The sequence below is a fragment of the Chanos chanos genome, chromosome 9, assembly GCF_902362185.1.
Source record: "Chanos chanos chromosome 9, fChaCha1.1, whole genome shotgun sequence".
In the NCBI taxonomy this organism is placed as follows: Eukaryota; Metazoa; Chordata; class Actinopteri; order Gonorynchiformes; family Chanidae; genus Chanos; species Chanos chanos.
In genome coordinates this window covers 7,956,667-7,971,155 of record NC_044503.1, presented here as the reverse complement: position 1 = coordinate 7,971,155, position 14,489 = coordinate 7,956,667, and the positions used below count along the sequence as shown (strand labels likewise).

At 40.1% G+C, this 14,489-nt stretch overlaps 1 protein-coding gene across 1 annotated transcript; it reads left to right on the top strand.

The window, feature by feature from the left end:
* Window positions 1-4,802, top strand: mfsd12b (major facilitator superfamily domain containing 12b). Its single transcript, XM_030785008.1, is given in 10 exon segments — window positions 1-265; window positions 670-880; window positions 1,376-1,508; window positions 2,155-2,343; window positions 2,585-2,677; window positions 2,774-2,866; window positions 3,502-3,672; window positions 3,772-3,870; window positions 4,102-4,222; window positions 4,723-4,802. Coding segments are annotated over 10 exon segments (1,455 nt in total).
* The last annotated feature ends 9,687 nt before the right edge of the window (window positions 4,803-14,489 follow it).

Below are 14,489 nucleotides of genomic sequence, written 5' to 3'. Positions count from 1 at the left end.
ATGTCTGATCCATTGAACCTTCCCATCTGGAGGCGATTGAGCTATGCGGTTGGTCATCTCTTGAACGATCTCTGTGCTTCTATGTGGTTTACATATCTTTTAGTCTACTACCATTCAGTCCTCGGCTTCCACGACACGAACGCAGGTATTCTGCTACTTGCCGGTCAAATTGCGGATGGAATCTGCACGCCTCTTGTCGGGTACGAGTCGGATCAGACTGCAGGATGTGGAAACTACGGGAAGAGAAAGACATGGCATTTATTGGGTAAGATTTTCATTTACGATTTGGCTGAAGAAAGACGTTTTGGAAAGTGGACGGTTTCGTGTTCTCCCCTTGGCTATCGTACATAAATACCCTTTATATTAATGTATTTTATTTTTCACATGGCCATGTTTATTTTGAGCGCACACAATACACTATTGCATCTTTCTATCCTCATCTCTCTTTCGAACGTAAACGTCTGTCTAAACGAGTTATCAAAACTCATTTATCTGCTGTCAATCATTTCACATATAGACACGATGTCTGTTCAGTCTTACAAACAAAACGGAGGGGACTCCTGAGGATGCATGTATAGCACTGATAACGGTGTGAGAGGGTACAGGTTTAGGGGTTGATTTTTGAAACTGAACTTTTATCGAAGTTAAACTCGCTGTGTCCCTCTACAGGTACTATCAGTGTGTTCGTTTCCTTCCCATTCATTTTTAACCCGTGTATGGGATGCGATGAGAATACGCCACAGTGGGTGGGTCTCACATACTTCATCCCCTTCATCATCATCTTCCAGTTCGGCTGGGCCGCCACCCAGATATCTCACCTGTCTCTCATCCCAGAGCTTGTTCCTTGTGAGCATGCCCGCGTGGAACTCACTTCATACAGGTGATACTTTCTCACTTTGCGTTTTCTGAACAAGAGAAACAACACATATGTGTTTAACTGCTTATTCTGTAGATTTTTGACATGTTAGACCTGACCAAAAGCCATGATCAAAACACATGACTTGCTAGGATCATCCTGTCAGCAGATATAACCGCCAGACAAAGCCTTTAAAAAGTAAAAAAGGAAGTGCTTGAAAAAAAACCCCAGATGTTTCCTTGTATTTTGTCCTCTATCAATCAGTTCTGGAACTTTAAGGGAATACCAGTTTCCACTTAGCTGCCTGGTGGGAAAACCCCATAATTAGGCACAGTTCTTTCCCAAAGCTCCAAGTGTAGAGCTACAGCCCCGAAACGAAAGTAACGTCAAAACCTATGAAGCTCAAAGTCACATAAGGCAACACACTGTGATACTAATATCTCCACTGCACAGCACATGCAATAACTGTGATCGTTGTGTTTACGTTACAGAAGTTAATTTGCTGTCTTTCCTGTTAAGGTACGCTTTCACAGTGGTGGCTAATGTTACGGTGTATGCAGTGGCTTGGATTTTATTCCACTTCCAAGCTCAGCAGTCAGCTGACCCATCCGTAACCGACAGCCTGAGCCGTGCTGACATCCCCGTGTTCAGGGTAAAAGTCCTAAGTAAAAATATCGGGGTAGTCTGAAATGTGGTATCCATTAATTCAAGATGCTTTGTCGTAGCCGTAGCATAAATGTGTAATTTGTATGATGTTTCAGAACAGTTTATTACAAATAAATATAGAACAATGTTGAGCATTTCACTGATGCGTAGCTTGTTTCCCCTACATTGGTCACGACATACATATTGGTGACTTTTCACTCTGACTGAAACAGTTTACAGAAACAACAATAGTGTTAGTACCATTTACTGTTAGTAAGTTAATGAGGCATATTATGACAGTGAGTCCCATTCAAACCAAAACTTTCTAAATCATTTCTGTTGGGCCAAAGTTATGATGTTTTCTTTAACTGACTGACTTTAAAATCTAGCAGAGAGGAAATCTCTACGATGCAAAACAGTGTCAGTTCCGGTTCATTATGCTTTTCTCTTATTGGCTATCCAGCTTGTCGTCAATCATTATCATCATTATCGTCAATGTACTACACATATGACACATTAATATTGGAGGTAACAAAGCTAATATTTAAAAAAAAGAAGAAGAAAGAAGAAGAAGAGGAAGAAGAAGAAGCTTTTAAGGACAATGTATTAAATGTTCTATATTTTTTTATTTCTCTGATGCCATTTCTAAACAGAACCTAGCCTTAATTGTTTTGGGCATCGGGGCTTTGTTTTCTGTCATATTCCACGTCGGCACGCGTGAGACGGTCCGGGACCAGGCCAGGACAGGGCAAGATGAAGAACGTTCACAGATCTCGCACGTCTCTCCAGCCAAATCCGTCCTTCGGTGGAAACACTGGCTGAAAGAGCCTGCCTTCTATCAGGCCAGTATCTAAGTTTAGGTCATTTTCACATCCACTTCTTTGGAACTGAGGCTGATATATTTACTGTCAGGGGCTATTAAGGTGGAGCAACAGTTCTACTGCTTTTGTGAAGTCTTACTTAATCTCTATCTAGATCGAGATTCCAGAGAACAACTGCTTTGTAAAATCAAGAACTTGCTCTTGTTCCTTTTGTACAAAATAACTGAAACATCTAATGCTTTTTTTCCCCTTTTTTTTGCAGGTTGCTTTGCTTTACATGTGCACACGATTAATTGTAAACCTATCCCAAACTTACATCTCTATGTACTTGACTAACTCCTTACTTCTGCCAAAGGTAGGATTGCATTTTTATCACTCAATGGTAAGAGAGTTTGTGAGAATGAACTGTTTGACTGAAAATGTGAATGTGATTTATGGCGTTTATCTGCAGAACTACATTGCCACAATTCCTCTGGTGATGTATGTTAGTGGATTTCTTTCTTCTTTCGCCATGAAGCCTGTCAGTAAACGGATTGGCACAAGTGTGAGTGTTTTAGTCTTGTTCCTGTGCTTTTTCCCCCCCAACTGTAGTCAAATAGGTGTAATTATTTTGTTGATAGATTTAGTCAAATTCAAACTTGAACACAGAGCAATGTGTACTTTAAGCCAGCGATTCTCAACTCCAGTCCTGGAGGCCCCCTGCCCTGCGCGTATTTGTTTCAACTCTTCATTACCACGGTTAATTGAGCTAATTAATCAGTGGATTGATTAATTGATCAGTGGAATCAGGTGTGTCAGTCCTGAGTTAAAACAAAGATGTGTGGGACAGTGGGCCCCCAGGACTGGAGCTGAGAATCACTGGCTTTAAGCTACGTTGAGCATAAATAGATACAGAGCACGAATATCCTTCAGTATAAGGGTAATAGTGGCATGTAATTTGACATGAAATATCGTTGTAAAACAATCAAACGAACAAACAAACACGAGATGACGTATTTGCTTTTTTTTTCTAGCAAATTTAAATTCCTCTCTCTCTTAAATCTTATAAAGCTTTGAAGTAAATTATAACGTTTCAATTTAAACGTCGATCTAGTTTTTCGTGTAACCATTTTTACTTTCTTATGAAAGTGAACATTTTTTCATTTCTTATAAAAGAAATTCTGCCCTCTGCCTTTTCAGATGACCTATATTGCAGGCGTTGCGTTGATTCTGGCGTTTTCTTACTGGGTTTTGGTTGACGTGAAGATGGGCAGACTGGTGTATGGAGCTGCGGTGCTATTAGGGGCGGGATCTGCCATCATACTAGTCATGTCACTCAGCATGACTGCCCAGCTGATCGGAGATCAAACGGTAAGATTCTCATTCACTTCTTTACGCTCTCACACCCTTAACTCCTTCTGTTTAATTGAGAACAACAGCAAAACAAAACAAACTTTTCTCTTTTGGCAGCAAAGTGGGGCCTTTGTGTACGGAGCCATGAGTTTTACTGATAAGGTGGCTAATGGCCTTGGTGTGATGATCATACAAGCTCTCCATCCTTGCCAGTGAGTAAATCCATCTCTATGTCAGACTCAGTCTATAATGACTGACTAACAGCTGAATGCTTCGAGAGCAACAGGTGTTTCCATTTGGGACGTATGACCGCATTTAATGTTCAATCCGTCTTGAGTTCTTGTTGTCAACGTATTTTCTGGGGCATAGTTCTCTGGAGCAAGCTGTCTTTATCATTTTCCTCACATCTGCTGTTGTGTGTTCATTGTGGTTTACAGTTCGCCACAGTGCTGTCCTGACTGTGTGTGGTATTATCACGTCGTTATGGTTACTGTAACCGGGGGCGTTGGTGTTGTTGCTACACTCGCTCTGTGCGCCATCCTCATTTGGCCTATCAGGATCCGCCAGCGTGAGTATCTGAATCGCAAACTGTGTAGAAAACGCTTTTAAGACACATCATACGTTGTGTTTTTGTTTGTTTTCAAATCTTGTAAAACGTCAATGTATCAATGTATCTCTATTCAGGACGGACGGGGGATGTAGATAAGTCTGTTGGGAAATCTGGTTTGTTGACAGGTGAAAAGTTCACCATTATCTGCATTGTCATGTTAATGTAACGTTATACTCTGCGGTCTGTGTTGGGTAACGACGAGAGCATTAGTGCACTTTTCTCGGTCTGTCTCCCTTTTTCCGTCTGTTTTACTCGCAGCGTCTCTGACTCGCAGCGTTGGTTTGCCTTCGTTCTCATGTTTGTCCTGCATGGTCCGCGTCTTTTGTCACCTTTGTCGTGTGTCATGTCGGATGCGTCCGTTTTTATTCCTGTCCAGCAAAGTCATAGGACCCTTTCCTTTCGCTCCTCCCTCACAGCAGAACTAAGACTTTGATTTTTTTTTTTTTTTCCTCATACAGATCCTGCCGTCATCCGTGGTCTGATGGGAGCCAGCAGGGAGGACACGGAGGCCTGGGGCGACCACGCGGCTGTGAACTAACACTGAAAGGTTCCCTAACGGGCGCCGTCTGCTCTCCGCTGTCCCGGCTCATGAACATACCCAGGCGCTAACTTTGCGCACGGAGACATGGGACAGTATGATTCAAACTGCACATGCAGACTTCAGAAGCACACTATTGTCATGAGCGGACATTTCCATGCCGTTTATTTCTACCTTTTGACTACTGTGTTTTCATTTTTTTTGTCTTGTGTGGAAAATCTCTAAGGTTGACTAGAGATAAGATGTCTATGCCAAGATAGGCAGAACAATGCAAGTTGAAAAACTGGATGTTCAGGTATTGCCTGTGTAATATAATGACAGCTGAGAAAGGGGACAATCGATCATTGATCCTTTTAATTAAATCTCGCCGCTCCACTAGTTATGAGGAGAAAGAATGTTTAAATGTGCATTTTTAATTGCAGGATTATGTCGAATCATTTCAAACTGCACGTTCCCCGCTAACTAACTAACTAATCGTAACATACTGTGCCCAACACGCATAGTGATTACACTTTTTTTTTTTTTTTTTTAAAAAGGGATCTAAATGAAACACCTTGTGTGTCTGAGGGACAGATAAAAACACCTTTGTGCCCTCAGTGCTGTAACTGGCACCTTTCTGTTCTTCCATAGTGCAATGCATTAAATCCTTCTCGTATTCGTTCTCAATCTTTTACTTCTTTTGTTGCCATTTGTAAGGCTATATGTCAAATCTGAATTGAATGTCTTGCCTAAGATTCAGTCATTAATTGTGTGATGAGATGAATGACTGACTATCTGTAGATTTGCTGTTTTGGTGCTGGTGGTATTTTGCCAATTACTTTTGCAAGACTTAGGTTGTTGTGACCTTTAACAAATTACTCTATAGTGGTATTATTTGTGTATGTACAAATGGTTAGTACACTCAGTACAAACCACAGTACAAGGAATGATGTTTTTACTTCCTCCATATCCACATGACTGTGAATTTTACTCGCCAGACTGACAACAGGGGCATTTTTATGTTATTGTCCTGTATCCTCTTGATGATGTAAAAGTGAAGCGAGGATCTGTTTTGTTCCGCCCTTGCGCCAGAATACAAATAGATATAATAAATTAATTTATTGGTGTAGCTGTTTCCTGTTTGATGCTCCTTCATACTAAGTCAACAGATGTAAAACAACAGATATTCGAACACATTCTACCAACCCACATTCCATTGCCTGTGTTCTTCATATTTTCACCTTCGATGGTATTTTTACAGGCAGACTTCCTCCTTTGTACATGCAGGAGGCTTCTACTCATACAGCAATCCTCTGGTTTGAGGTATATATATATATATATATATATATATATATATACAAGCAAGTAGTAGTTTCGTTGTTGGAAACATTCATCTAGATATGCAATCCACCTTCCATGATTTACTGAGAGAATGGGAGGTAACTGGAGTTATAGACAGAAAGGATGTTTAACACACATCCTGTCAGATGTCACACTTGTGCCGAAGAACTGAAGTGTCGGGTTAATTTGTATTCATAAGTGGTGACCCCTGCTGGAATATCTGGAAATGACCAGAGAAACAACTTGACTACATCTTAGTAGAAGTACTTTTTAACGGTTTTACACAATAAAATAGATAGATAGATAGATAGATAGAAAGATAGATAGATAGATAGATGGATAGATAGATAGATGAGAGTGACACCAGACTTCTGCTGTAACCAAAAATGTCACAGATTGATTGCCTACTTCTGAAAATTAGTGTCTTGTGGCATTTCTGTTGCTTTAACTCATGGTGGCCCCTTTCTTGGCATAGATGAGTGTTTTCAGTCATTGTTTGTGAGGCATTTAATTCGCTTTGGGAGCATGTTATGAAATATAATCAACAGAAACAAACAGAGGAGTGTCGTTTAATTGCTTTATCCTGAGAGCGGTTTTGCAGCGCCCCGCCGCCATGCTGTGTAGTACCACCGCCGCTGTGTTTAGAGAAGCATTCCAGCGTGATTCGAAGTGAGCAGGCATCCTAACCGACTCTTAGTAGTACCACTAATGGGAGTCTGGTCTGCAGCCTGCAGTCGGTTGGATGATGTCGGCTCTGAGTGGTCTAGGGCTACCTCGTTAAGGGGAGAGACGCGGAGGGTGGGCTTCATGCCACCCAGAGTTGGTGCACTGTAGCATGGTGAATTTTGGGAGCCCATCAGAAATATTACTCTAATTACTGTAGCTTAAGATGGCCAGACTTTAATGCACCAAAGTAGTATAATAATTCTAATTGGCAACAATGGGCACTCTCATTTCCAACTTTTTGATACGCACACCCAATTTTTCAACTTCAGTTAATCATCCCTTGTCAAATACGTCATTTCCCCAGTTATTAAGGGACGTCGGTTTCAAGGAACATTTGTTCCTTTTCTGTTCCAAGTACTGTTTTGCTGTTGAATTTTCCACTGTTCATTCAATCAGAGAAGAGAAATTTCACTTACTCTACTTGTTCTCTCTGACGCACAGGATAATACTACTTCTTTTCTGGAACGACGAGAAATAGGATAGAAAATAATATAGCCTACTTCCCAAAAAATTATCTGAAATTTTGTTCACCCTGAGTGTATCTGTTCTATTTGTAGCCCATTATGTGTAGTCCTTAATCTTTCCATTACGCTATCAATAACCGTCCCAACTGTCTTTAATTGAGGCTAAAGTGAACAAATTTATAAATGCACACGTATGGATGTACGGATATTTCACTCTAACACACGAAGTATGAATACAGTTACACATTTACAAACATTTACATTAGTGCCTGTCCAACTCTCAAAAGTCTGTAGGACATTTTAAGTCATGTAAGTCATTTTAAGCCACGTAGATGCAGATCTGCTGCATCAGTGTGATAAATCAACACTTCCTCTCCAAAACTCCCGCCAGATCAGCACCACAGAACGGCTGGATACTATGGACGTTATATATAGACAATAGACTCTTTGGCACCGCAGCCATGTGTGGACGGGACTTAGGTTTATTTCTTTAGTTGGATACTATTTTTGAAGACATGGTAAATAAAAGAATGGCTAGGCGACCATTTCCTTTGTACAGAGTGAAAGATAGAGACTTTAGTGCAGCCTTATCCCATCGCAGTTTCGGGAAACCACAGAACGCGGACTTCACCACTTGGTATGACTTGAATACCTAACAGAATAATGTAACTGCTGAACTTCTATTTTTAATGATGAACTAGAATAGGATTTTTTTTTACTGTTCCAGCTTCTGGTCACTCTGTTAAATTTTCACTCTGTTAATTCAGACATTTGTTATAAACATTTTTCTATGCGTTATCCTGACAAGTCTAGCTGATTTTGGCTCCTTCGCATCTAACGTATGCTTGGTGAATCCGCATACTTATATTTAACAAGAAACACAATTTTTAAGAAGAGTTGAAATCTTAAAGCCAACAACAATAGAGAAAAGGCATTTATTGGCGACATTACATAATGGGCGAATACAGGCATTCCGTTTGTGACCTGCTTTGTGTACTTGCTGTCATATTCTTTGTAATCTTGTCTTTTTTCATCCTGGACGACAACCAAGAATAATATCCACAGATACTGTAATTACAGTCATCATCTGATGCATACATATCAAAATTTATAAACAGTAACTTGACATTTTGTTGTTTCAAGACACAACACCACGTGGACTAGTGAGGACTTCGCTTACCTCGTGGTTGACATAGATGGCTCAAGATTCAGTGTGTCATGGTAGTCTACTGATTACATACATACATTTAGATAGGCCTACTTCTCCGTTCTATCATGTATTCCGCCCTGGGGAAGAAGGCATGTATTCCATTTTACGACTCTAACTGTGTTTAGAGTGACATGTACACTTTGAAAATGTACTCTGCTTTTAAAACCATTTGACACTTGACTCTTTACAAAGTAAGCATAAAATCTGGATTTGAAGAAGTCCATTCAAAAAGGTGAAAGGTCAAAAAAGGAATTAATTTGTTAGAACTTAGGTTCCAACAAATTTCCTGAAATTTCAGTTTTATTCAGAGCGCGAACTATACAAAGGAGGGGGGTTGTGTCAACCTTTTCTCCACGGCTATATAGCATAGGATATATAAACGTTTCGACCACCCGAACCGTTGTTTTTACCTCTTTTGGGGGGTCCAAGTCTTAATTAGGGGGGTCAGACCTCCCCAATCCCCTCTAATTCGAAGCCTGGTTTTATTCCCTTGTTAACGCCTGGGTTATTATACATTATCACGGAGTAGGTCACGCGGGAAAATCCCTGATGACTTCAACCGACGCGTCAGAAATTTTGCGCGTTACATGGTGAGTTGACATCCTCAGTTTAATTTTTCGGTGATAACACAGTTACATGTTACCGTAGATTACAAGAAATTTGCCATTGGTCACCTAAAAGAATTCACCACAAACAGGAAGACGACAAATCTGTTCGTAGTTATTTAAATCAAGACAGGTAGGCTTCGAAAAGACGTCTGTTAGTTCGGTAATTTAGAAAACATTTTCAACTTTGTAGACCTGGTTTTAAAGGAGGATGTCATGAGAGGGTTCCTTTAAAGTGGTTCTTTACTTATACTAATAGGCTACAGTTTCAAAAAAGGAAGAGACATGCCGCTGGAAGAGTTACAACAAAATATTTTTTCACATATCTCGATCTCTAAATTGATCCTTAAACGCGTAGCTGGGGAAAAGTAGCCTTTTGATGAAACTGAGAGGGTGATACCACACAACTCACCACATACCCTGGATTAAAAATCATGAGAAGGTTTGAGAAAAGGCAATTAGAGAGAGGAAAGGTTACTGACAAAGAGTATGTCATTATTTTGAGAATAGCATGGATCATGATTCACTGTGGATGACCAAAGAATTTTCTCTAGTGAGGTTTCCAACCCAACTGAGCATAAAAAGTTGAGGTTAAACCTGTTGAAACTGGTACTGAAGCCATGTTTGCTGTTACCACATGGAGTACTAATGTCAGATCTGGCGCATGCTTGTCTAGGTCTTTTGGATACTACGGGCAGTTTTATTCTAAGATAAGACGCGATTGTTTTTGGGTTTCTAACAACGACAACAGATAATAGACAAATTGACCTTTTCTCTTTCAGTACATGGTGGACCACATTGTCATTGAGGTTCGCCAGAAATTACATTCTCCGCTGTGGTTTGCCTTTTCCTATTGTTTTTATACATTTAGAAAAGCCAGAGATTTTGCTCGTGGTTCATTTTAACGAGCCTAAAGCGTTCTAAAGCACAGAAGCTAACTGAGCGTCAGACCCTATCCTGCAGTGTCACACTTTCTGTAGGTGGACTCATTCCACTGCCTGTATTCATGCTGAGTTGTGTCATGCCCCTCAGAAACCAATGTGTTCTTAAAATAAGTGCTGTTGTCCATCCCTGAAAGCACAGATTGATCTACAAAGAGAAGGTTGGTAAGGCCATTGTGCTATAGAGATATATCTGTATTTTTTTTTCACTGCTGAGAACATAATATTAAAAAGAAAAGAAAAGAAAACAGCTCCAATTCTCACCGAGGTGACAGATGTTGTGTTTTAGGGATGTGTGATAAAAATGATTGAAGAATGTTGATTTGCTGTTGTCAGCTGATGATGTTTCATCTGGATGATGAATCCTAATTTTTTTTTTTTTTTTTTTTGATGAAGACTCATGGGATGTCCTTTAGGTTATGAAAACAAAACAATCTGTTGTCTTTTGACTCCGACACGAGAACAGAAATAACCAGAAGTGAAACAAATGTAACCTACATCTCTCCCACACACACACGCGCACACACACATACACACACACTCATACACACACACACACACACATGGCATTTATGTGGGTCATGACTGAGTACCTCAAGAAAAGGGAGTGGAGGAAGACTGGTGGAAAACAAGAGTTTAATTTCCATGGAGAAGGACAGAAAAAAAAACAGCAGCTTCAATATATATAGTCATTTTAACGAGAAGATATAATAAACCTCATCTGTTTAATTCTGAATGAAGAAGAAGAAGAAGAAGAAGAAGAAGAAGAAGAAGAAGAAGAAAGAGAGAGAGAACACAAACCTTGGAGGACAGCCCTGCTAACTGCCTCCAGCTGTGTGGTCACTGTGGGTGAGACGCTGCTCGCGTTGCTACGTTTGCTTGGCTGTCAGCTCTACCTGTGTGTGTGCTCCCTCATCATGGCTACGTGTGTATCCTGGATGGTGGAAGTCCTTCACACTAAGAGTCTTTTTCAGACCTAGGCTCATTGGAGTGTATGTGCAGGATACTGGCTCTGTAAGGAGTTATGCAATAACCGGCTTTTCATGTTTTGTATGCTGGACAGCATCATCATTATTATGTAGGTAGGACTAAAGGACACATCACATGTGTGTGTGGTTGTTTTGTTTTTTGTTTTTTTTTTGGAAACTGTGTCACAGAGAATGCTTTACGTTTATTTATTCCCCTCTTCTATGTGGTACTGTTACGCGCCAAAGCACTTTCTCACGTTCCTCTTCATTTCTTTTCTTTTTTCTACTCTTTCGCTTGCTCTGGCTGTAATGAGTAAAATGCTGTTAAAATCGTGGTCATGTGTATGTTTTTCACGTAGTATTGTTGACATTAGCTACACTGCAGTTAACTCTGGTGGTGTCATGTGTGCGACTGGAGTTATGTGTACTCTAAGTGGGAGCTGCTGGTGTCTTAATCCCCCTGGTCTTACCCTCTCTCTCTCTCTCTCTCTCTCTCTTTCTCTCTCTTTCTCTTCTCTCTCCTTATTTTCCACACTCTCCCTATCTCACTGAAGGAGCCACAGGGAGGTAAGGATGAGAGAAGGAGATTCAGTAGAGGAGTGGAAGCTCTGTGGCAGTGAGATTGTTGTTGGGCTGTGCTAAGAGCCTCTCCTCTCCTGTCCTCTCTTCTCCTCTCCTCTTCTCTTGGGTCTTACTCTGCTCTCTGAGTCTAGCTCTACATGGAGCTCACCAGCATCTCACACATGGGCGGCAGCGCGACCGACAGCGCGGTGAAATGGCAGCTGTGCTATGACATGACAGCCAAGACCTGGTGGATGGTGAGTGCCAATTCAGCAACTTGCGTTCATTCGTATCCATGAACTTAGGAAGTTATTACAACATATTGTTTCAGTTCTGCGTTACACATCTGGTGATACTTCTATATTCCATTTATGTAAAAAAAAAGTTTCTGGGGACTAAATGTGTGTAATGCGTTAAATCAGATAAATTGTCAAAAAATGACGATGAATAAAATGTTTTCATATGTTCAGTGTGCGCTGCAGATTGTATCGTTGTGAAGCGATAACATTATCATGCCACGCCATGTGTGTATGTATGTTGTTCATGATAGTCTGCTTCATGTAGATCTGATTCCAAATAATACTTTTGCTGAGGTGCTGTAAGTGTAAGTGAATTAAGCTTATTTTGTATGTCTGACACTTCTACCTTTATGAGTAGCGTGTGAACTTTGACGTCACGAGGAAAAATCGAGCTAAAATGAAATAACACGTGCATATTCTTCCAAGAGGTTCATAGTAAGGTGTTGAAGATAGAGAAGAGGTGGAGATTTGTGGTGAATCTTTTTTTTTTTTTTTTTTAAGTTGTGGTCTAGTTCTGTCATGAAATGAGTTTAAGAGTGGCAGCGTGTCAGAGTGATACTGACAAAAGGTTTACTGACTGATTTTTTTTTTGTGTCAGAATCAGAAAATATTCTTCTGTGGCATTTTTCCTCGTTAAACGATGTAATAAATTTTGTAAAAACACGGACTGTGGACACATGTTTTCATGTATCTTGATGTTGTGCTGATGACGTGTCAGCATAATAATGGCTGGTTTAATATAATCGCAATAAAATAACCGACAGTATATTGATAGTACATATTGGTGCCATTTGCTTCATCTCCTTTGACAAAACTTAAAAAAAAAGGAGTTCTGCGTGAAGAAATAACTATATTATTAAGAAATAATTATACTATATGGTATTATTAAAGCAAGGTTTAGATATGTGTAGCGGAAGGTTGCTCACTGTTTGTTCCCGTTGTTTGCTGAGAGGTCTTATCATTTTCTGTAGGGTCTTCCTCAGTCATCTTGATTATTGATCTTTTTTTTTTTCAGCAGGACATGAGTTTCTGTCTTTTGGCGTGTAGGCTTATTAACGATGGTGTTGGCTTTTTCTGTGACGTTTAATGAGTGTTCTGAGCACCGTGGTATTTTTTTATGGAACGATATTGAAATTCACACATTTTATTGTGGCAGAAGGCTACGTCTGATGCCAAAAGTTTTAATTTGATCCCGTGAAGTCACGAAGACATCTAGCCCCCTCATTTCTCTCTGTCTCCGTCTCTGTCCATTTCTGTCTCTCTCTGTCTCTGTCTCTGGCTCTTTTGAGTTTGTTGTACCATTTAATCAATATTGACTCATTAAGGTGTTTTTACATAGTTTGTGAAATGTTGCGTTAGCTCCAAAAAAAAAAAAAAAATCTTCTTTATCAAAAATTATGTGTGGACAGCTGATGCTTGTAATAAGTTTTAGTTTCATAAGCTTGTAATAAACTTTAGTTTCCAGAAAAATGTTTACTTCATATTTATGTGGAATCCAGGCACTACACTTTAGGTTGTCCACATTGGTAATGAACTGTAGAAACTCTCATATGTGTGACTTTATTGATGATAGCATGAAGCCAAACTGTAATCCTTAACCATGACAGTGCCATAATGTCAAAGAATCTAAACTCCACTTACAGTAATGCATTGACCTTTGTTCTTCTCAACAGCCCTGTTCCTACCAGCTTTCTAAAACTGGAGAGCTCCTTTCCTGTCTCAGCCAGTTTCTCTTGGAATGGTCTGTGTTTGCTTAATGTTCAAGTTCCCAGTATTGCTTATTTATTCATCTGTAATGGATCGACTCTTTCCCCTTTTCTCCTATTTTATAACAAAGGTGATTGCCATGTCTCTCTCTCTCTCTCTTTCTATCTCTCTCTCTCTCTCTCTCTCTCTCTCTCTCTGTTATCCGCATTAGCCACCCACACTTTTGTTTAAATCAACTTGGCAATTAAGATTTGTTATGAGCCTTCACTAATAACTAATCAAAATGCTGGGCTTTGATTGTTTGTCAGAGCCGGCTTGAGAAATGAGTCCGCTCAGCAAGCCGGTGTTTCACACATGTTCTGCTTCCTCGGGATTAGCCGCTTTGATCGGGGGGCCCGTGCAGGATCAGAGTCCTTTCTTATGCACATCATCAGCTCGTAACTGTACCTGAAAAATCCCACACCAAAAAATGTCACGTCTCATTTCATCTCGTGCCTCATAATTCCTCACGATTTCACATTAGTTTTCTCAATCTTTCAAAACATATGTTGTCTGATTATTTAGAAACTTAAAGTTACGCTCTTTTCGAATCCCCCTTTTTTTAAGCGCCTCAGTAACGTCGGTTTCTCTCTATCACCAAATGTGGCATTGTATTGGGTGGTCTGCACTGTTGTTAATTGGTGCAATAACTGACTTTTTCATTTGGAGGTGTATGTCAGAGTTTTATGAATGTGACTGTAGACATGCTTTTTGATGATGTGTTTGTATACAGTCGTTCCTTCCGTTCCCAGAGCCTGGGTCAGGATACGGGGGTGGGTTACACATGTTTAACTGTTGTGGTCAGAAACTTTGAAATGGGTTGTTTTTTTTTTCTTTTGTATTTTTT